This window comes from Oncorhynchus mykiss, chromosome 11 (assembly GCF_013265735.2).
Source record: "Oncorhynchus mykiss isolate Arlee chromosome 11, USDA_OmykA_1.1, whole genome shotgun sequence".
Classification (NCBI taxonomy): domain Eukaryota; kingdom Metazoa; phylum Chordata; class Actinopteri; order Salmoniformes; family Salmonidae; genus Oncorhynchus; species Oncorhynchus mykiss.
Genome location: NC_048575.1, coordinates 37,191,347 through 37,214,928, shown reverse-complemented (window position 1 = coordinate 37,214,928; position 23,582 = coordinate 37,191,347). Strand labels below are relative to the sequence as shown.

General features: G+C 43.5%; 1 protein-coding gene across 4 annotated transcripts in view; it reads right to left on the bottom strand.

The window, feature by feature from the left end:
* The window catches only part of LOC110535651 (anion exchange protein 2), a 107,400-nt gene that overhangs the window by 7,596 nt on the left and 76,222 nt on the right, over positions 1-23,582 (bottom strand). For 3 of the 4 annotated variants that reach the window (XM_021620778.2, XM_021620774.2, XM_021620776.2), the window contains 14 exons: positions 22,595-22,830; positions 15,982-16,106; positions 14,808-15,007; positions 9,715-9,851; positions 7,664-7,844; positions 5,141-5,276; positions 4,572-4,773; positions 3,608-3,716; positions 3,098-3,282; positions 2,531-2,744; positions 2,136-2,342; positions 1,713-1,861; positions 766-960; positions 31-267 (listed from right to left, as the gene is read on the bottom strand). In XM_021620778.2, the coding sequence (XP_021476453.2) occupies positions 31-267; positions 766-960; positions 1,713-1,861; positions 2,136-2,342; positions 2,531-2,744; positions 3,098-3,282; positions 3,608-3,716; positions 4,572-4,773; positions 5,141-5,276; positions 7,664-7,844; positions 9,715-9,851; positions 14,808-15,007; positions 15,982-16,106; positions 22,595-22,830 (2,513 nt within the window). The other variant, XM_021620779.2, reaches the window with a different exon arrangement.

Sequence of the window (23,582 nt, the reverse complement as noted above, 5' to 3'; positions counted from 1 at the left end):
TTCACCTCATAAAGTGTACCAGTGTCTTACCTTGCCAGGAAAGAAGGCACTGTTTTTGAACTTGCGCAGGTAGAATGCAATGAAGAAGGTTCCAGACATGAGTACAAGGGAGAGCAGTGCTGTGTTGGGTTCCCCTAGGACCTTCACCGACACCACCGAAATAGTGCTGTTGCCAAGCAATAGCTCCAGGGTGCTATTCTCCATCGTTGCGTTCTCCGCCGTGCTGTTGTCAAGGTAACAGCGCTGCAGTGGGTGCTCCATGAAAATCTGCCCGGCAACACAGGAAAAAATGGGTTCACATTAAAGCACCGCTTCACACACACACACACACACACACACAGAGATCACTTCAACACGGCTTCAGAGGGATTAAAATGTACATACCTGTAAGGTCCCAGCAAACAGATTAATCCAGACACAAATTATCCCTTGAAAGTCTTGTGTTCGACAAAGGTCTAAAAATAGTAACATTCCTGAAATCATAAGCCCAGATAAAAGTTGGGCTGTCTGTCCCTTTCACTTTGTTCTCGGATCAGGGCCACTCAACCACAAAAGATTTTCTTAAGAGTGTACCCGTTAGGAAAACATACTCGTTTTGACCCCATGTTTTGAGAACAGTCCAATCTAAAGTCAGTTCCATTTATTATCAGTAGTCAGATTGGATCCCCTCTCTACAACGTAAAGTGCTTTTAGCACTTACAAGGGCACTAAATCATTTCTATCAATTTCAATACTATAGTTAACGGAGTGTCAAGTGTACAGTACCTTGCCTATCTTGGAGAAGGTCTCGAAGATGAAGATGAGCGAGATGAGGAAGGAGAAGATCTCCTGGGTGAAGCGTGAGACAAAGCGGACCAGGAAGCTACCTTCCAAGGCCACTGTCGTCACCACGATGATGATGAGCCAGAAGCCGATCCACACCCGGCCCGTCAGGTACTCTATCCCGTTCCCCTTACAGAACTATGGACACACACAGAGAGAGAATGGTAAGGAAGCAATTAAGACAAAACTGAGTATTGAGTTCTGACACTGATGGAAGAGTGGCCACGCATACAGGTCAACATCAACAGCAGGAAAATACAAAAGGGAGTCTTATGTAGGGCTGGGTGGTATACCGTATTTTACTATGCCGGTATTGATGCATGGACTGGTTTGGGGTTCTCTTTACCTTCTATAACGGTATTTGAATGTTTGGTTTGTTAAACGTGATACGTGGTGTGTAACGTCCAATTTTATAGTTTACTTTACTCTTTTAGTTTATCCCTCTCCGCTCTCTCCATGCTGCTTTCCACACAGACCTAGTCCCATCCCATCACTCAAGGAGCGCATTTGTTGTTGCTTGACCACGAGACACTTTTGTTCAGTCTGCATGGTCAATGCAGCACGTGCAACAATGTTGACTACGATGCTGTTTCCACTTTGATTTTAATATAAATCCACAAGCTTCTATAATTATATAATTAACTCGTGTTAGCCACTAATGCTAATCGATAGTTAGCTGGATAGCTGAGTCAGCAAAAGTACTGAGTCAACACAAACTGATATATATATATATATATATATAGATCTAGAGATAGATGGATCTAGAGATAAGAGTAGGGCTGGGCGATATGGCCAATATATATATATATATATATAGGCCATATCGCCCAGCCCTACTCTTACGAGGTAGTCAATAATGTAATCTCACATCTCAGTTTGAGGTAACTTACAGAGTAGAAGGCCTCTTCAAAGACGAGCAGGGGTCCGGAGAAGCCAACCACCAGGAGCGGCTGGGCCCCCAGGAGGCAGAAAAGAACACCCTGCACAGCTGTGGCCACGATCAGCTCAGACACACCAATCAGACCCTCAGTCTTCTCACCTACCACAAGGCACACAGTCAAGAACCCACACAGGCAACATTCAGAGAATGACCTAAGAAGGTTTTTTAAAAAGCTACGAAATCCATTCTCAGTACATATTCAATATAGCTCCAATGCCTACTTTAAACACATGCTAAGTGTCTGGTTGTGTGTTGATAGGGGTAGATGGGTAGTTGCGGTTAATGTTTCCGTCACTTTCTTAACTTACACAGGGACATTTCTGTAAATGTACCAGAATTTGCTAGCTGGCTGCATTTAACCCCTGAGACTCACCCAGGAGGCCTCCGAAGGTTATGGCGGGGGAGAGGGCAGCGAAGTAGATGAAGATGATGGCCGCAGCGCACTGGGCGTTCAGCGCGTCCTTGAAGTCACTCACGTACTTTGGGTAGCGGCGCTTCACGTCTCGGATTAAGCCTCCGAAGGGGCGTCCAGTACGCTGCAGGGGGTCGTCTCCCGGCTTCCCGGGGGAGAGGAGGGCCTCTGGAATACATAAACATAGACCGATTTCAAATACTGGACTAGAAAAGTGACGTTTCTTTGGAATCTTTTTTGCATTTAAAAAAAAGGAAACTTTCAAAATATTATCATCCGGCTCCATGTTACGGTCTGAGAAGCTAGGAAAGTTAGGACATCATTTTTCTGTGAACAAAATTGTGGGATTCCCCCACCTTTTTCCTTCTGGCTCTTGGGCTCCTTGGCCAGCAGGGCTCCTTGCTCCTCCCGCTTGCGAAGCATCTCCTTCTGGAAGCGTGCCACGGAGCGTAGCAGCTCCTCACCGCCCATCTCGGAGGGTGGCAGAACGATGCTGCAGTCCAGGAAGCCGTTGATGGCGTTGAGCAGGTCCTGGCGGTCGTCCGCCAGGTAGGCCGACTCATGGAAGTGCTGCGCGGGAGAACAGGAAAAACACTGGAGTTATACTCATTGTCCTACAGTATGTGAGCCTTCATAGAACAAAACAGGTTCACTCTGTGTTTGGATTTTCTTTTTTGCATTCAGAGTTGTGTGCGAAATTAAATAACCATAATATGTAGTATGACCATAGTAATAAAAACATATAGAGATGGTTTCCAGGACACAGATTAAGCCTAGTCCTGGACTAAAAAGCATTATCAATGCAGATTCTCATTGAAAGTGATTTTCATCTGTGGCCAGGAAACTCGGCCCACAGATGTTCTACTAAACCTAAATCAATTGACTCTTGCTCTCCTCTCGCCTTCACAGTACAGCGCACTGACCTTGTCAGACATGAGTGTGGAGATGGAGCGTCCGATTTGGTGGTAGTCCATGTTGGTGCTGGGGGGACCCAGCAGGACAAAGATGAACCTGACTGGCACTGGGACCTCCAGGACAGAGTCTAGCTCCTCCGCCTCCTGCAGCCGCACAAAGGCCATGGTGGGCTGCTCCAGGAAGTCCACGCTGCCTGGAGGAGAGGAAGGGGGGACAGAGGGTTATAGGGCATGCTGTTACACTGCACAGAGTGGGAATGCTTGATATTAGACTACTGTTTCAGATGTTATTTGACCCTGGCCGTGACCCCACTCACCGAGTGTGTATCAGGGAAATTTGGGACATGCAAACCCATCCCCAAAGAAAATAGAAAAAAAAAATAATAACGTGTCAAATAGGACAAATATAAGTACCCGAAGAAGAAGAGGTAGTAGTGGTAGTAGGTTATTTGAAAAAGGTAACAGGAGATGCTTTCTGGTACTTCTGGTTCTTAGATGAATTAAAAAAAGACCACTCACCCACAAGGACAACAGTGGCCTCAGCATTCTGTGGAATCTTCTCCAGCAGCTTGAGCTCATGCTTGGACTTCGACCTGTGTATGCCGATATTTGGAGTAGACTCCTTCTGCTGCAATACCAATCAGGACAGACTTAACCCAGGCCATGGTAACTCAATGTGACAGACTGCCCCCTCCACAAAAAATTATCCAATGAAGATACTTTTTACATGATAGCTCAATATCCCTGTGTACACAATTTGCGCACACACACACACACACACTTACCTACACTCTTTAGCAGTAGAATAATCTGCCTAATACATTCCTCACTACGTATACACAGCACTGTTGAATACTTGTTTCTGATTGGCTAGAAGGGCATTTTAAAATGGACATTAAAACCAAATAACGGGACAGTTGGAAAAGCTATCGGGACACATTGCAAACATGATGAAATATGCACCCAAAGATGCAGACCACACTTGTTACAAATTACAGAAAGCTAAACCGACAACCACACAAACAGAAATGGGATACATTGTAAACACAGGTCCAATGAGGAAAAACTTAGCTAGCTAGTATTGATTTGTTTTTACAGACATTATGGATGTATCCAAATGAATGTCATTAGAAAAGAGCTTAAACAAAATGCTTTTATTCTGGATTCAAAGGATGTGACTTTGTTAGCCGTAGCTAGTTGGGTAGCTAGCAAGCAAGGGACAAGAACGTCGCCAGCGTGTATGGCAACTGAACATATAGAACGAACAACTGGGTTGTGTCCATAAATATCAACCAAAAGACTGGGGTGCTTCTCTAGCAACCAAAAGAGTAGAATTTTTTTTTTTTTTTTACTCTTAAATGTGCGCTGTATTTTTTATTTTTTTGGTATACACGGGATACATGCCTCAGTTCTGTACATTACCTTGGAAAAATAAACGTCAGCATTTACTCCTTACATAAAATCAACACTATACTGTAGCTACCTGCAGGTCGTTCTTCTCCATGTCGATACGTGTCTCCTGCTCCCCTGTGCTGGCCGAGCCCATGAGGGGGTCTGTGACGGAGGGCTCTGGATGGTGGATGTGGTTGGAGCTGTGTTGCTGGGGCAGCAGGTTGCCCAGGCTGGCCGCCGAGATGTTCCTGGGGAAGGGGTTGTGGCTGTGCTCCTTCTCATCGCTTGGGTGACTGCAGGGCGAGGGAGGTAAAGGCACATAGAGGTTGAGCAGGAGATGCATATGTCGCACCTTGCCCTCTCGCACGCTATCAAGCAAGCAGGCGGCGGGACCAGGCAGAGACATCGCAAGGTTAACATTGTGTAAATTGACATGCTGAACTAATAACGCTATTTCATCTGAGGTCAAAATGGTAGACAAACTACAGAGAGTTTTTATTATACTTTTCCTGTTGAAAAATAATATCCAGAGTTTAAAGGGTCCACACACTTAATTTACACAAGTATTCCGTACTTCCATACTTAGGTTACTAGATACTCAACAAGTATTTTCCACTGAGCTGTCCTGGTTGGTGTTTAGGTGTAGTGGTGGTGGCGTACCTGTGTTTGAGCAGCAGGGCTCGGAGCACGTTTGCGCGGTCCTCAGCCTTGATCTGGTCTGAGATGATCATCTGCTCTACCACCTGGTGGGCAATGCCAGGCAAAGTCTTCTGGTCCAGGTCCAACAACACCGCCCCTGGTGGCAGAGGGCACACATGACACTGAGGTCACAGCAGGGTGGGCACACACAGACACACTCACACAGACACACACTCCCACACACGTACACTGAGTGTTCAAAACATTAAGAACAGCTTCCTATTGAGTTGCACCCCCCCATTTTGTCCTCAGAACATCCTCAATTCATCGGGATATGGACTCTACAATTCCACAAGTATGCTGGCCCATGCTGACACCAATGCTTCCCACAATTGTGTCAAGTTGGATGGATTTCCTTTGGGTGGTGGACTATTGTTGATACACACACAGGAAAGTGTTGAGCATGAAAAACCCAGCAGCGGTGCTGTTCTTGGCACAAACCGGTACACCTAGCACCTACTACCATACGCTGTTCAAAGGCACTTAAATACTTTGTCTCGCCCCAAAAAATACACTGCCTTTACAAAACATTACAGATTGGCCAGGTAAATCCAGGTGAAAGCTATGATCCCTTATTGATGTCACTTAAAATCAACTTCAATCAGTGTAGACGAAGGGGAGGAGACGGATTAAAGAAGGATTTTTAAGCCTGAAGACAATTGAGATATGGACTGTGCATGTGTGCCATTCAGAGGTGAATGGAAAAGACAAAATATTTAAGTGCCTTTGAACGGGGTATGGTAGTAGGTGCCAAGCGCACTGGTTTGAGTGTCAAGAATTGCAGCGCTGCTGTGTTTTTTATGCTCAACAGTTTCCTGTATCAAGAATAGTCCAGCACCCAAAGGACATCCAACCATCTTGGCACAGTTGTGGGAAGCATTGGAGTCAACATACATGTATACATACATAGTACCAGTCAAAAGTTTGGAGAATACCTACTCATTCAAGGGTTTTTCCTTATTTTTTACTATGTTCTATATAGTAGAATAATAGTGAAGACATCAAAACTATGAAATAACACATGTGGAATTGCATAGTAACCAAAAAAAGACAAACAAATCAAAATATATTTTATATTTGAGATTCTTCAAAGTAGCCACCCTTTGCCTTGATGACAGCTTTGCACACTCTTGGCATTCTCTCAACCAGCTTCATGAGGAAGTCACCTGGAATGTATTTCAATCAAAGGTTGTGCCTTGCTAATTTGTGGAATGTCTTTCCTTCTTAATACATTTGAGCCAATGAGTTGTGTTGTGACAAGGTATAGTTGGCATACATAAGATAGCCCTATTTGGTAAAAGACCAAATCCTTATTACGGCAAGAACAGCTCAAATAAGCAAACAGAAATGACAGACCATTACTTTAAGACATGAAGGCCAGGCAATGCGGAAAATGTCAAGAACTTTGAAAGTTTCTTCAAGTGCAATTGCAAAAACCATCAAGCACTGAGTTGAAACTGGCTCTCATGAGGACCGCCACAGGAAAGGAAGACCCAGCGTTACCTCTGCTGCAGAGGATAAGTTCATTAGTTACCAGCCTCAGAAATTGCAGCCCAAATAAATGCTTCAGAGTCCAAGTAACAGACACATCTCAACATCAACTGTTCAAAGGAGACAGCATGCATCCGGCCTTCATGGTCGAATTGCTGCAAAGAAACCACTACTAGACTTGCTTGGGCCAAGAAGCACGAGCAATGGACATTAGAACGGTGGAAATTTGTCCTTTGGTCTGGAGTCCAAATTTGAGATTTTTGGTTCCAACTGCCGAGTAGGTAAACAGATAATCTCCTCATGTGTGGTTCCCAATGTGAGCATGGAGGTGGTGGTGTGGGGTGCTTTGCTGGTGACACGGTCAGTGATTTATTTAGTATTCAAGGCACACTTAACCAGCATGGCTACCATAGCATTCTGCAGCAATACGAGATCACATCTGGCTTGCACTTAGCGGGGCTATCATTTGTTTTTCCACAGGACAATGACCCAACACACCTCCAGGCTGTGTATGGGCTATTTGACCAAAGAGGAGAGTGATGAGTGCTGCATCAGAGGACCTGGCCTCCATAATCACCTAACCTCAACACAATTGAGATGGTTTGGGATGAGTTGGACCGCAGATTGAATGAAAAGCAGCCAACAAGTGCTCAGCATATGTGGGAACTCCTTCAAGACTGTTTGGAAAGCATTCCAGGTGAAGCTGGTTGAGAGAATGCCAAGAGTGTTCAAATCTGTCAAAGCAAAGCAAAGGGTGGCTGCTTTGAAGAATCTAAAATGTTGGTTACTACATGATTTCATGTGTTATTTCATAGTTTTGATGTCTTCACTAATATTCTATAATATAGAAAATAGTAAAAAATAAAGAAAAACCCTTGAATGAGTAGGTGTGTACAAACTTTTGACTGGTACTGTATACATTTAGGGGTGGCGGCAACGATTCATATAGGGGAAACACTGCACACAGTCTTCTCTCTCTAAACTCTCTCCTACCATGGGAGATGGTCTTGCGGAGCTCCAACAGGCTGCGGAAGGAGAGCGAGGCCACGTGGGGTTTGCCCCAGCGGTCCGTCTCCTCCTCCACGTCCTCCTCAAACTTGATCCAACGGGCCGTCTCCCGCCACTGCATCTCCTGGTTCTTATCTATGATAAGCTCGTTCAGCTCCACAAACACCTGAGGGGGACACAGGCTGAATTTAAAGGGATAGTGTACCCAAATAACATTGGTTTCTTCAACCCTCTTAATCACTCTATGGACAAGATAAGAGAGCAATCCATGCTTTATTTTTTTATATATTTTTTTATCTGGCCGGTGGCCACTTTCTCCAACGGTTAACTTTTAAAAAATCATGTTTGTCCAAAAACCAATGCAAGTCAATATTTTTCAGTGTATGCCCATGGACATCCAGGAGTCTGAATCGTAAATGTTCAAACCAGTATCTCCTTCCAACCAAGTTACCATTGAGCCAATCGGATTAGATTCAGTGAGGATCTGAATAACTGATCTTTCAGGGGAAATTGTTTTCAGTATGCTTAATGTGGCTGTATCCGCGTCGGATTGAATTCTTCTACAAATATTGCTTTAGAATTAACGCTAGCTCTTCTCAGGCTCATGCTGTTTCTTTAAAGACAGTCAAAAAGTATTCTAAGGATCAGAAAACACATCCAGAGAACTATATGTAATTGTATTCTAGTTTCACTTTCCAAAGTGTGAAGTGTGAAAGTAGTTCGCACTGGTCCTTGAACCTATTGACTTCTGAAAACCATGCAAGGTGCATCAGACCTGGATTCAAATGTTACTTGAAATCATTTAAAATACATGATCATATGTGCTTGATTGAGCTTGCCTGGCTTAATGGACCAATAGAAAAGTCTCAAAACTGCAAACCCGTCCATCTGACATCAAACGCTCAAAGTATTTTAAAGATTTTAAATAGTACTTGTTCCCAAGTCTGCGCTGCATGTTGACGTCAAACAGAAACACACTCACCAGTGTTACTCGGTTATATTAAGAACAACTATGCAATGAAATTATCCACAACGCCAAAACACTTCTCAAATATAGGCAGTGGTAAATAGCCTAAGCAACAGGCGAATGCAACGTTTCAGTGAAAACAAACTGTGATGAGTAAAAATACAGTATAAATACAGTAGATACTATCATCAGTAGAAACACAGTATTACACCCTACAGCCTTATCACTTCCCAAAAGTCTGGTTAAAGAGAAACCAATCTAACGCCATGCTCATGAGTTAGTGATACCCAACCAACCATTACCTGTTTCAGTACCAAGCCAACACAACTAATGATTATCGAGTAACCATACTGCACCTACTCTCATGTGGAGACACGTTGCTACATGCACACACTGCTGGAACATGCATTTGACCGACTGAGCCGCCTCACCTTGTGGGGCCGGGCCATTTGGCTGAAGTAGTCCAGTATGACCATGCCGTCTGGCTGGGAGGCAGAATGATAAGTTACAGAACCACTGGTGGTAACGACTGGAAGGAGCGAGAGGGTGGAGGTGGTGTGGGCTTAATACACTGACGACTAAACACAGACCCGTGCACAGAGCAGGGGACCCTTACATCTCCCCCCACACACACAGTTTACCCTGAGAGGAACCTGTTGTTTACCTGCTGGGGACCTATGCGTGTGTGTTAATAGAACATGGCTCCCTCTCTCAGGGAGAACCCGGTGTCTCCTTACCTGAGCTCTTCTCTGCCCCTTTCTATTGGGTGTGTGAAAGGAAAGAACTCATTCATTAATTTTTTATTGTGTCCTGCCCACTCTCCCATCCACAAAATATACTGTAGCGGATTTTCCAGTTGATGTTCCAATTTTAGTTTTATTTATTTAAATATGGACCAAGAAGCAATTAACCATATTTACATTCAAACCATCCTTGCCAAAAACATCAGCAAATCCATGAAAACCATCTGATGAATAAAACTCAATCATATCTGAAACAAGGGATGTGACAATGTGTCCCAACATCAGCAAAGGAGTGGATACTACAGGTTGTATTTTCCGTCGCTCACCTCATGTGGGGTCCGGTCCTTTTTTTGGCTGCGTGTGCAGGGCTCCTTGTGGTCCTTGCCGACATGCACCACTTGGCCTTTGGTGCTCTTTCTGACCAGGTGTCTCCGTACCCCAGGGACATCCTCAAAACGATGGCCTAAGGAGAGAGAGGAGAGGTGAGTGAAAAATCATAGCCAGAGATACAGAATGACCAATAGTGAGAGAGGGTGTGGTGGTGATTGTGATCCCAAACACTAATAACAGTGTCAACATTACATTATCAAGTATTACAACATTGTAGTGTTGCAGCTTTTTCCCAAGACAGTGGTCTGCCCAACACTGAGCTCTTGGCTCTGCAATGACCTCCACCATCCCGCTACTAGATCACATCTCAGAGACCCACAGTCACAGAACAGGCCGTTGCTTTTGTTCACCTGGCAATGCTGTGGGGTTGGGTTTAGGCTTTAATATTTTCGCAATATTTTACAAAAATGTTCCACCCCAAGATTTGTTAAAATTTTTCTCCCAGGTAACCCGGTATTTCCCGCCAAAACCACAAGTGTCATTCTAAACCATACACAGCATATGGATTTGATTCGTGTTTTGAGAGGCATGAACATTCAAGCCTGATGCTGCCTGAGACCTATATTAAATAAATGTTATGAGCCCAATCCCAAAAAAAGGCCAAATTATTGTGCTGTTATCCAATACATAGGCTACCGTACATTACGCACGACAGAAAAACACAAAAGCCCATAGATGTATGCGGTCTAGGGTAAATAAATTAAACAAGCTCCACTAATCTTTGAGTGTGTACTGTAAACATGTATTGTATTATAATGTATCATATGGACTGGAATTTCTGGGTTAGATTTTTTTTCTCCAGAGTACCTCATCTCATCTCTGTACCCCACACATACAATAATCTACAAGGTCCCTCAGTCGAGCAGTGAATTTCAAAACAGAGTCAACCACAAAGACCAGGGAGGTTTCCCAATGCCTCGCAAAAGGAAGGCACCTATTGGTACAGTGCCTTCAGAAAGTATACATACCTCTTGACTGAAAAACCCAGTCCTTAACGATTACAAGCACACCCATAACATGATGCAGCCACCACTACGCTTAAAAAAAAATATGGAGAGCGGTACTCAGTAATGTGTTGTTCTGGATTTGCTCCAAACATAAGACTCAGGACAAAAAGTTTGTTTTATTCACGAACAAAAGTGTAATTAATAACTTCACAATGCTCAAAAGGCATATTCAAAGTCTAGTAAAACAGCAAAACAATCTCCAAATACGTGCACTTCTTTGCGAGACATTGGAGAACCTCCCAGGGTTATGATATTACTTCGCAAAGGCACAGAATATACAGTTTTATATTTTTGGGGTGACCGGACCAAACATCACTTAGGTAATAGATGGGTAATAGATCTGTCATTCTCATTGAAAGAAAGTCTAAGAAGCGGTAGGATCTGTTGTATGTGCGCTATTTCTATGCTTCCTGTTTTTTTTATTTTTTTTTATTTTCAGTTTTGCACAACAACTTCAAACAGTAGAAAAAAAACAATATTTTGGGTTATGGAAAATATATTTCACAGCTGTTTAGATGGTATAACGATTCTATACTTGCTTGCTTTGTCACAAATTAAGCAAACTAATAGAATTTTAGCAACCGGGAAATGGTGAAGCAATTTCTGCATAGTCCATCTTTAAAGAATTCCCTATTTCATATAAAAAAAATTTTTAAAAGTGTTCTCCATACCGTGCTATTGGATTGTCATCAACGCAGAAATACTAATAAAATTTTTGTAAACTTAAGTTTACAATATTATTTTGAAAATAAAGACACGGTTACACAGCCTTTGGCCAAGTTAACTGCAGACAAACACTTCTTGGAGCCATCAATGAGCTTGCTGCAACATTCTACTGGCAATTTGGCTCACTTTTCAGCAGCAAATTGCTCTAATTCTTTAATGTTTGCCCTCCAACTGCTGTTTTCACCTCTTGCCATAGGTTATAAATGTGATTCAGATCTGGACTCTTCGGTGGCAACTCCAGAACAGTCCAGTGTTTCTTCTTGAACAATTTCAGGGTGCTTTGATGTGTGTTTGGGGTTGTCCTGATGGATGATCCACAACCTTCATTAGACAAACGGTTGTTGGACTGATGCACTCCAAAAACACAGAAACCTTTTATATTTTATCCAACTCATTTGTTGGCTGTTATATTGGCCAAAGGCGGTGTAACCAAGTACCTGCTCCGGTGTGCCAATAATTTTGTCCATGCCAGTTGTCTTTATTTGCTAAATAAAAATTGTTAACTTAAGTTCACAAAAATAAAATGGGTTCTGCAATGGTCAAAACCCAATAAGGTGTGAATTTCAACTTATTTGTATTTTTTTATTTCACCTTTATTTAACCAACTGTGACCTGACCAAGATAAAGCAAAGCAGTGCGACAAAAACAACAGAGTTACAAGTCAACAAACGTACAGTCAATAACTGTAAAGAACAGAAATAATAGAAAAATCTATGTACAGTGTGTGCAAATGTAGAAGAGTAGGGAGCTAGGCAATAAATAGGCCCTAGAGGTGAAAATAATTACAATTTAGCATGAATTGGAGTGATAGATGTGCAGATGATGTGCAAGTAGAGATTCTGGGGTGTAAAAGAGCAAGAGGGTAAGTAATTATATGGGGATGAGGTAGTCGGGTGTGCTATTTACAGATTGGCTGTGTACAGGTACAGGGTAAGCTGCTCTGACAGCTGATGCTTAAAGTTAGAGAGGGAGATATAAGACTCTAGCTTCAGAGATTTATGCAATTCATTCCAGTCATTGGCAGCAGAGCTTTAAGGAAAGGCGGCCAAAGGAAGTGTTGGCTTTGGGGATGACCAGTGCAATAACCTGCTGGAGCGATATTCGAGTGATAGGCTGTTTTAAAACTCTGCAGTAGCAATTTTTAAATAGGATCTTAATAAAAAATAAGGTGACCCCTGAAAGCCAGACAGAGATGTGTAAATGACATGCATATTCAGATATTAGTCCTAATATTACTGTAGCATAGGCTATGCTACAGTAAATGTACCTGTCACAAGAAAAAAAAGTTACCTGCTGATGAGATGATACATGCATTGTGAACTGCACTCCATATGAGATGCGCTGTCTGTCCCCACCCTGAGTGTTGATGATTGATCATGCAGATAGCAGAGCAGAGGAAGTCGTAAAGACAGACTTGGACATTGCATATCATTTAACAGTTCTATTTCACTTCAAGCTGTTCAGATAAATAATTTATTATAATTTACCGGTTTCTCACAGTTATTTATCCCGGGAAACGGGAGTGGGTTTGGGCCGGAAACCTCAGTTACCTGGTTCCCGCTATTAAACCCTAGTTGGGTTACCAGGCTTGCCGCAAACCAAGGACAGTTTAGATAACAAGGCTGGATGAAAGCGAGCTGGTTGGCTACATCTCAGAGGGAATGCAGCAACGGGTGTGGATGATCCTCTGAGGTAGGAACCAACCTTACCTTTGTCAGTGGGCTCCTTCCCTGTTTGAGAAACACCCTGGTCGTTGAGCACCTTCATCAATTCATCACCTAAAACTGAGGGTGTATAAAAATGACAGCATTTCTCCTGAAGAACAAGTTGTCCTGTACGCCCTTCGAAAACTCGGCGAGTGAAACTGGAGAGGAACGAAGTATGATCTTCTGTCATTTGAGCCTCTTGTTCATTATCTGGGTTTCACTGTAAGGTGTCGCTGTACCTTGTCAGACCTTGGGGCTATGTCTACTGGAACCGTTCGTCCGCCTTAGAGGCTTCACAATGTGCCGGACTCCAGTTGTGCGTGTGTGGTTGTCTGGGAAGTCCTGGAGTGGGACTTGGCTCAGGCAAGGCTGGCACTCTTGAAGGAGAGGCGCTTGGTGGTGGGCATAGTGCTGGCATGGGAATGAGGAACCGTGACCTCTCCAATCTCAAGCACAAGTCTTTGCGTGTCCAGGAATGTAGTTAGGGGAAAAAAAGCATTCCTTGACCCTCACCTGACCTGGTTAGGGTAGAAAGTGTCCAAGCGCATTAACTAGCAGAGGTGCTAACAGGAGGGTTGAACAAAAGAGGAATGAGACAGTGATCTAATAATTCTGATCGTTGAGCAGCGGCCAGCCGCAGAGGCACTTTCCCAGGCTGCTTTGCAGTGCTGGGAAGCAGATAAAAGAGGATCCACCCGAGGAGACTCCTGATGCGGTCAGGGACCCTGACAAAGGCCACACCCTGTATGTCACGTAGCCCAATGTTGGCACTGGACCCACATCAAATCATCTTCATGCAATTCAGCTTCTCTCATGTTTTTTCCCCCAGACGACTTAGCTCTTCCACATTGTTTTATTGGCACTTATGACCCAGGGGTTGTGAACCAGAGGGGCAGCTTTCTCAATTAGCCACCGGGTTGACTCGGGCCTGGTTCCAGGGGCCTCAGCTTAGAGCGGGAACAGGCAAATTTAATTAGAGGACTTCGCTCCTATTTTGTCAGTGTCCACCACACTCTCTGATAAGCTGCCGCTGTCCGCTGAGGGGTCGACCCCCTGACGTAAATCACCCCGGTTGCCACTGGAGCTAGGGACGTCACAGGACTTTAATGTACCCCAGTGTGTTCCCTTCTTTCTTTCTGTTTAGGGCATTCTGACCTTCAGTGGAGCCAGACTCTTCTCTTCACACAAGCACACACACAAACAGGCGCAGATACACAAAGAGCAAGATATTAAGCACTTGAAGAAGTAAAATGTAAAAATACATCTTTAAAAGTTAATCTGGCACAGTAGTCTGAGTGAACACGAAGGTCAGGGAGAGTTTAGATTCTTAGGTCAGGGAGAGGTTAGTTCAGAGTACCGGGGTTCTGAATAAATCTCCCAAATGACAAAACAGCCCTTAAAAATGTACAAGTACAAGAACTTTAAATATAACATGTTGTCTAAACAAAGAGAGAACCCGCATGTCGTCTTGGCTCTGAATTAAATTATACAAACAACCGTGGAATTACAGTAAGCACTAAAACATTGCTTCAGTGAGAACAAAAGCTCAACATGAAGTGACCGAGGTTGGCAATATTCCTCAAGACTCACTTTTGATCCCATCCAGGTCGGCGGAGGCCAGTGTCTGCGCCTCGCTCTCGTCCGTGGGGATGCGCTCGTACTTAGCCTGCTCGGTTCCAGTCATGTTGCCGGTGCACCGGCGCTCCTGCAGGTCGTAGCTGCGGCTGGCCACGCGGATAAGAGGGGTGGGGTCGGATGGGTCACTGCTGGACGAGGCCGGACAGGGCTTTCTGGGAGAGGAGAGAAAGAAATTAGAGTTAACATTAAGGTGAACAAAATATTAGACGTGAACCTGGAGTGAGCTACACAACATAACTTTTACATCTAGGAGACTGGGCCAGAAAATGACAAAAATGCACATTTTCTAAGATACAAAAGGAGAATGGTTTGTCGGTCTCCCTCTACACTCCGTGGAACAAGCACATCAAACATACAGAAAAGATCAATTCACAGGAGAAGAAAAAATACTTAATCAAATGAAACCCAAGTCTGAATGTCGCTATCGATAAACTAAAAGATTGAAAACTCCTACTAAGAATTCATCAGTCCAGGCGGATCCTTCCGAAACCTGAAAAACACTCAAGGTCTCCAAAAAGCTGTTAGTTTCAGAAAGCAACTATATTCCAAAGATCCCTCTGCAGTCAGAATATTTCACTTGGGCGACACCTCTACCTTCCAATGTGTAGTGTGCAGTTTTAGAAGTAGTAGTAGGAAGTCCACAGAGTGATATTACAGCAGACTTGAGAAAGGAGATGAAAGGAGAGCCCACAAAGCTATATCCCAGACAAGACAAAGCACTAATGTGTCCTGAGACTAAATGCCATAGGTGGAGGGTTGAGAGGAGAGGTGTGTTAGTAGGAAGGGTCGGAATTCTCTATGGAAACAGTCAGACAGGTGAAATATGGCTCTTTGTTCTTGCTGGAGGAATCAGGCCCTATTAGATCAGAACCCTGCAGGCTGCCTGGATGCCTGGGACATGGTAACGTAAAGTGGGCGACACACACACACAAATCTCTCTCATCCAATCAGCGAAGGAGAACGCCTCAAAGCGAGCAGTATCAGGCTACGTGCTATAAAACAGTCCTTCCTGTGTTGTGCCGCAAAGGAGGATGAGACACTTCAACTGCCAAAGATTCTCACCCGATCACATCATTTTGGTAATAATGGAATGAAAATGGGGGTGGACTTAGAGAGGTGTACTCACTCCGTGGAGGTGGCATCTTCAGGGTCAGTGCTCACGGCAGACTGGGGAATAACCTCCAGCCATCGGGCAGGGCAGGGTATGTCTGTGGTAGGTGTGGCCAGGTGATCTTCATCTGACAGAAAAAACTATGAAGGAGAGAGGGGGCACACATGAGACCTTGGTGCAACTCAATCTTCTAAATTCCGGTAGTGTCTGAGTGGAGTAATATAGAGTGTGCAAAGCTGTCATCAAGGCAAAGGGTGGCTATATGAAGAATCTCAAATATAAATTATATTTTGATTTGTTTAACACTTTTTTGGTTACTAAACTCTAAAAAAGAAGTGTCCTCTCACTGTCAACTGCGCTTATTTTCAGAAAACATTTGTAAATATTTGTATGAACATAACAAGATTCAATAACTGGGACAAACTGAACAAGTTCCAAAGACACGTGACTAACAAATGGAATAATGTGTCCCTGAACAAGGGGGGGGGGGGTCATAATCAAAAGTAACAGCCAGTATCTTGTGTGGCCACCAGCTGTATTAACTACTGCAGTGCAGCTCCTCCTCAAGGACTGGACCATATTTGCCAGTTTTTGCTGTGCTGATGCTGTGACACACCGCCCCAGACCATGACGGATCCTCCACCTCCAAATCGATCCTGCTCCAGAGTACAGGCCTCAGTGTAATGCTCATTCCTTCGACAATAAACGCAAATCCTACCATCACCCCTGGTGAGACAAAACCGCGACTTGTCAGTGAAGAGCACTTTTTGCCAGTCCTGTCTGGTCCAGCGACAGTGGGTTTGTGCCCATAGGCGAAGTTGCTACCGATGATGTCTGGTGAGGACCTGCCTTACAACAGGCCTACAAGCCCTCAGTCCAGCCTCTCTCAGCCTATTGCGGACAGTCTGAGCACTGATTGAGGGATTGTGCATTCCTGTTGTAACCGGGGCAGTTGTTGCCATCCTGTACCTGTCCTGCAGGTGTGATGTTCGGATGTACCGATCCTGTGCAGGTGTTGTTTCATATTGTTGGTCACTAAGGACGATCAGCTGTCCGTCCTGTCTCCCTGTAGCACTGTCCTCGGCGTCTCACAGTACGGGCATTGCTATTTATTGCCCTGGCCACATCTACAGTCCTCACGTCTCCTTGCAGCATGCCTAAGGCACGTTCACGCAGATGAGCAGGGACCCTGGGCATCTTTCTTTTGGTGTTTTTCAGAGTCAGTAAGAAAGGCCTCTTTAGTGTCCTACGTTTTCAAAATTGTGACCTTAATTGCCCACCGTCTGTAAGCTGTGTCTTCACCGTTCCACAGGTGCATGTTCATGGTTCATTGAACAAGCATGGGAAACAGTGTTTAAACCCTTTGATCTGAGAAGTTATTTGAATTTTTACTAATTATCTTTGAAAGACAGGGTCCTGAAAAAGAGACGTTTACATGTTTACATGATTCCATATGTGTTATTTTATAGTTTTGATGTCTTCACTATTATTCTCCAATGTAGAAAATAGTAACACCGGAGTAGGTGTTCTTAAAAACTTTTGACTTGTAGTGTATAGAAGGCTCTTTCTAGAGCTCCGACCTGAAGATCACCGACGTCATGATTCAACCTTGTTTTTTTTAATAGTTTCCAGTTGTCTTGAAAGCACCATAAATCCAGAGAATGCCAGACTTTGATGACAATTTGCCCACAATGAGCGCCACGCCATTTTCCTGAACAAGTGAGCATAGCACAACAATGTGAGTCCAGACATGTCTTGTATGCTGCTGCATAAATGATGTAATATGCCAGGGAGATATGTATACTGTAGCTAAGAAAGTAATACTAAGTCTATGTAGTGTAGTAAGCTGTTAGTAGCCCATGTGCCTCACCCTAATCATTTGGTCCCTTTCCCCCCTCATAACTTAGCTTGGCGGTGCACGTGAAGCCGATAACGTGTTTTAGAGAAACGTCATTGAATATTTTAAGGGTTTTCATTGTCTGCTTGTATGCCCCCTTTAGATATCCTATGGTTCTGACGGTGTACAGGGGGAATACTGTAAGAACGGCCAATGTTGCGAATTCTGTCACTGTACATTTCAAAAAGGCTGAACAAATAGTTATATTGAGTACATCAGTCTTAGCTCGCTCATTAATGTCGTCATCGAAATTACGGCTTGCCTGTTAAGCGCTCATCGTTCCCTTCTGCCATCAGTTGTCAGTAGAAACCACATTTGTTTAAGCAAGTAGCCATATCAGCTATGTTTTATAAAAAGGAAGTAAATGAGGCTGAATTAACTGTTTTGCTGCCAGACAAGGCTCCGCTAATAGCCAGGTGTAGCGTTGGTAAGGATTCACTCCATGGTGCTGAAAAGAAAGCTGCTGTTGGGACAGCTTTATGTAGGCCCTAACGGTTTGTGGGCATTGTTTAGTATTGTGTAGTGGCTTTGCTAGCATGCATAAAGAAATCAACATTTAGAGTTTGCCCCACCATGACTTACGTGTTAAAATTGACACTGCCTACAATACAATCCTCAAATGTGAATTGCCATTACATCTGGAGAGAAACATAACTGGGGCATGTATTCCAATGTGCTACAAATTTGCATGTTGGGAATGTTGTGGTAATATTAGATAAAAGTTATCTAAATGTTCTTGAAATAAGATCTCCAAAGGTAAAATGTTTATTGCATGAACTTCAACAGAATATTTTGTTAAACCTAAAACAAATATGCTATGAACGTCATAAAAACTGACTCATTACATTCTTACAACATTAAGGGAATGTCCTGTGCAACCCAACTTAAACATTGTATGAATGTCATCGCAACTGAGCATATTTTGTTTTTTGGGATCCTCTCTTCTAATGTACCCTCCCTCTTTCCACAACCGACACTGAAAAAAAATATAGACAACATGTAAAGCAGGGGTGTCAAAGTCAAATGGACGGAGGGCCAAATAAAAAAATCAGCTACAAGACGAGGGCCGGACTGTTCGAATGTTCATTGAAAAATTTTTAAATGACGCATATAGTCTAGTGAACCTAATTGAACCTACTGAAAACCTAACAAATATATTACAATATGATCAGATAAATAAAGCAATATTTTCTTATGGCTCTGTCAGTAATCTTTAATTTTCAACAGACACAAAAGACAAATTTCCTTTATATAAATATCCCCATAACATGAACATTAAATGAAAGAAACCGGTATTCAAGGCACCATCAGTAGACTATATTTTCTATTTTAGCAAAAGTGGGCTAAATTTACTTCAAAGAAAAAACAATAATAGCAATTTTCTATCATCCACTCAACTGAAATATTTTTAAAATATAATTGGATTGAAATACAAAAAAATAAAGTGCAAAAATCTATTAATCAAAAACAACACTTTGTTTAAGGAGAAGTAACATGCAGTGAAAACAAATATTAAATTTTAACTTTTAAACTTGAACTGAGTAAAAACTCTAAATATGTGATTGCACAGTAATGTTCACTTGTTTGAGGTTGAGGGTGATACTTGGTGGTGTCCCATCTTTTCCACAAGTTCATCAATGTTCGGGGTAAGGCTCTGAGCTGAAGAAATCCTCAGAATTGAGTGGAGGTGTTCAGCAGTAAGTCGACTTCTGTGTGATGTTTTGTTCAGGTTCATCAAAGAAAACAGTTGTTCACACAGGTATGTGCTGCCAAACATAGACAACGTTTGAGCAGCCTGGATGCGCAGCTGGGGCATTGTGCCGGGGAGGAAACGGGCGAACTCCGCAGCACCCACTGCCGCATATTTTGCCCTCAGTGCATCATTGCATTGGAGGTCAATCAACTCCATTTGGAGGTTTGGTGGTGAGCTTTCCACGTCAACAGCAAATGGGTTACCGAGCAGTTCCAACCTGCTTTTTTGTGCTTCAAAGTCAGCAAATCGGCGTCGAAAGTCAGCGGCAAGCATACCTATTTTATCAGCCAACTGTGTGCTCGGGAACGCACTGGTAGAGAGCTTCTCTTTCATGGTCTGGCAGCTGGGAAAGTGGCTCAAATTTTCTTTCCGCATCTGCGTCTCCCACAGAGTCAGTTTGGTTTTAAATGCCTTCACTGTACTGTACATATCAGAGATGACACGATCCCGACCCTGCAGCTGCAAGTTTATTGCATTCAGATGACTCGTAATGTCACACAGAAAAGCCATTTCACACAGAAACATTTCGTCTCGGAGTTGTGTTGTGTCTTTCCCTTTGCTGTCCAAGAACAGACAAATCTCCTCACGAAGCTCGAAACATCTTTGAAGCACCTTTCCCTGGCTTAGCCATCGCACCTCTGTGTGATAAGGCAAATCACCATGCTCCGTTTCTAACTCCGTCAGAAATGCCTTGAACTGGCGGTGATTCAAACCTTTGGCTCTGATAAAGTTAACTGTGCGCGTGATGATGCTCATTACATGCTCCATTTTCAAGGCTTTACCGCACAACGCTTCCTGGTGTATGATACAATGATAAGCTGTCAGCTCACCTGTCGCGTTTTCCTCTTGCATCTTTTCCCGTATCTTCGCCACCAGTCCGCTCCTGTGTCCACACATCGCAGGTGCTCCGTCGGTTGTCAAACCCACGAGTTTTTCCCAAGGCAGCTCCATCTCATTTACACATCTTGACACCTCTTCATACAAATCATGCCCCGTAGTTGTGCCATGCATAGGACGTAAAGCCAAAAACTCCTCTGTCACGCTTAGGTTGGAGTCCACTCCGCGGATGAAAATTGACAACTGGGCAATGTCAGAAATGTCGGTGCTCTCATCCACAGCCAAGGAATATGCAATAAAATCTTTTCCCTTTTTCACAAGCTGCTCTTTTAGATTGATGGACAACTGGTCTACTCTCTCGGCAATGGTGTTTCTGCTCAGACTCACATTTAAAAAGAGTTGCCTTTTTTCTGGGCAAACTTCGTCACAAACTTTAATCATGCAGTTTTTGATGAAATCCCCCTCCGTAAATGGCCGGGCTGATTTAGCGATCTCTTCTGCCAAAATAAAACTGGCCTTGACAGTTGCGTCCGCGTGTGTGTCCGCGTGTTTCGTTTCATAATGTCGTCTCAGATTATACTCTTTCAGTACCGCCACACTTTCTCCACACAGAAGACACACAGGTTTTCCAGCTACCTTCGTGAACATATACTCCGACTCCCACCTTGTTTGAAACCCCCGGTTCTCAGTATCCACCTTCCGTTTTGCCATTTTTGATGGGTATCTGAAAGTTAATTTTACTGTGATGCTGACGACTGCTGTGCCAATAAATATTGAAATGAAGCAGCCTACTGCTCGGTGCGTCACCTTTGCATTGTGGGAAATGTAGTATTGGTGCGTGTAAAAGATCTGCGGGCTGCCGGCTTGCTGCGGGCCGGTTCTAATAATAAATCAAGATCATCCCAGGGGCCGTAAAAAACCTTCTTGCGGGCCGGATGTGGCCCGCGGGCCTTGACTCTGACATATGTGATGTAAAGTGTTAGTCCCATGTTTCATGAGCTGAAATAAAAGATCCCAGAAATGTTCCATATACACAAATTTGTTTCCATCTGTTAGTGAGCATTTCTCCTTTGTCAAGATAATCCATCCACCAGACAGGCGTGGCATATCTCACTCACCAGACATGTCACCCATTGAGCACGTGGGACGCTCTAGATCACCAGTTACCGCCAATATCCAGCAACTGCGCACAGCCATTGAAGAGGAGTGGGACAAGATTCCACAGGCCACAATCAACATACTGACCAACTATGTAAAGGAGATGTGGTGAGCTGCATGAGTCAAATAGTGTTCACACCCGATACAGACTGGTTTTCTGATCCATGGCCGTACTTTTTTATTAAAAGGTATCAGATGCATATCTGTATTCCCAGTCGTGAAATCCACAGATTAGGGCCTAATGAATTTATTTCAATTTCCTTATATGAACTATAACTCAGTAAAGTCTTTGAAATTGTTGAATGTTACGTTTATGTGCACCCTGATACAAACAGTAGCCGAATGTCAACAACTGGACAGTTTTAGTGTTTTGGGAACCTATATGTTGTCATATCACCCACAATGTTCCCACAACCTTAATAAATGTTTTAGGAAATTGTATAACACATGTGTTCTGGGCCTGTTCTTGCAACAGGCAAATGGTTTTGCAACCTAATATAAACATTGAAATAATCAGCACAACTGGGCAGTTTGTGTGTTTCGGGAACATACTGTATCTCTTGTCATGTCTACACAATGTTCCCACAATCAAATTAAACATTCTGGGAGCCTTTAAAGAACCGACCAAATGTGTTCTGGGAACATTCTCACAACATCATGTGAATGTTTTTTGCACCCTAAAATTAACATTGTAGAATCAACTGGAGTTTTTGTGCTTTGGGAACATGTGTTTTGTGATGTCCCCACAATGTTCTTACCAGACTGCTCCCACTACCTTATGAAACATTACGGGAACCTTTAAAGAAAATATGAAATGTGTTCTGAGCACGTTCTTGCAACATCAGGCAAATGTTTTATACAAACATTCTAGAATCAACACCACTGGACAGTTTTTGTGTTAAAAGAACATTTGCCATGACCTGACGAATGTTATGAAAACTTTGACAGAACCAGTTTTGATTTGCATAGGTGTCACTAATTACCTGCACATCTTCTTTGACGGTGTCACAATATGTCTCAGAGAGATGGGTGTGGCTCTCTCCACCCTCTTCCTCATTATCTTCCTCATCCTCTCCTTCCTCAATAGAGGTGCTGCTGGTGGGGCCTGAATTGTCCTTGCGGTCGCTTTCCTTTTTCTTCTTGCCGCTCTTTTTCCTCCTCCCTTCGAAGTGCAGCTTGGACAGGGGATGGTGCATGTGGTGTGAGGAGTGACGGTGGTCTGCAGAAAGATTCAGTGGTTATAAAGAGTGTGGTTTATGGAGTTAAAATAATTTGTGGTTTTCAGAGGGACTAATTTAAATCAAAGAATCAACTGTTTTAAATCTACGATTCACAATAATTATGGTATCCCCATCACAATTTCTGCAAAAGTGCACTATATGACCATAAGTATGTGGACACCTGCTCGTTGAACATCTCATTCCAAAATCAATGGCATTAATATTTAGTTGGTCCACCCTTTGCTGCTATAACAGCCTCCACTCTTCTTGGAAGGCTTTCCACTAGATGTTGGAACATTGCTGCGGGGACTTATTTCCTTTCAGCCACAAGAGCATTAGTGAGGTCGGATACGGATATTGGGCGATTAGGCCTGGTTCGCAGTCTGCGTTCCAATTAATCCCAAAGGTGTTCGATGGGGTTGAGGTCAGGGCTCTGTGCCGGTCAGTCAAGTTCTTCCACACCAATCTTGACAAATAATTTCTGTATGGACCTCGCTTTGTGCATGCTGAAACAGGAAAGGGCCTTCCCCAAACTGTTGCCACAAAGTTGGAAGCACAGAATCATCTAGAATGTCATTGTATGCTGTAGCGTTGAGATTTCCCTTCACTGGAACTAAGGGGCCTAGACCAAACCATTAAAAAAACAGCCCTCCTCCAACCAACTTTACAGTTGGCACTATGCATTGGGGCAGGCAGAGTTCTCCTGGCATTCACCAAACCCAGATTCATCCGTCAAACTGCCAGATGGTGA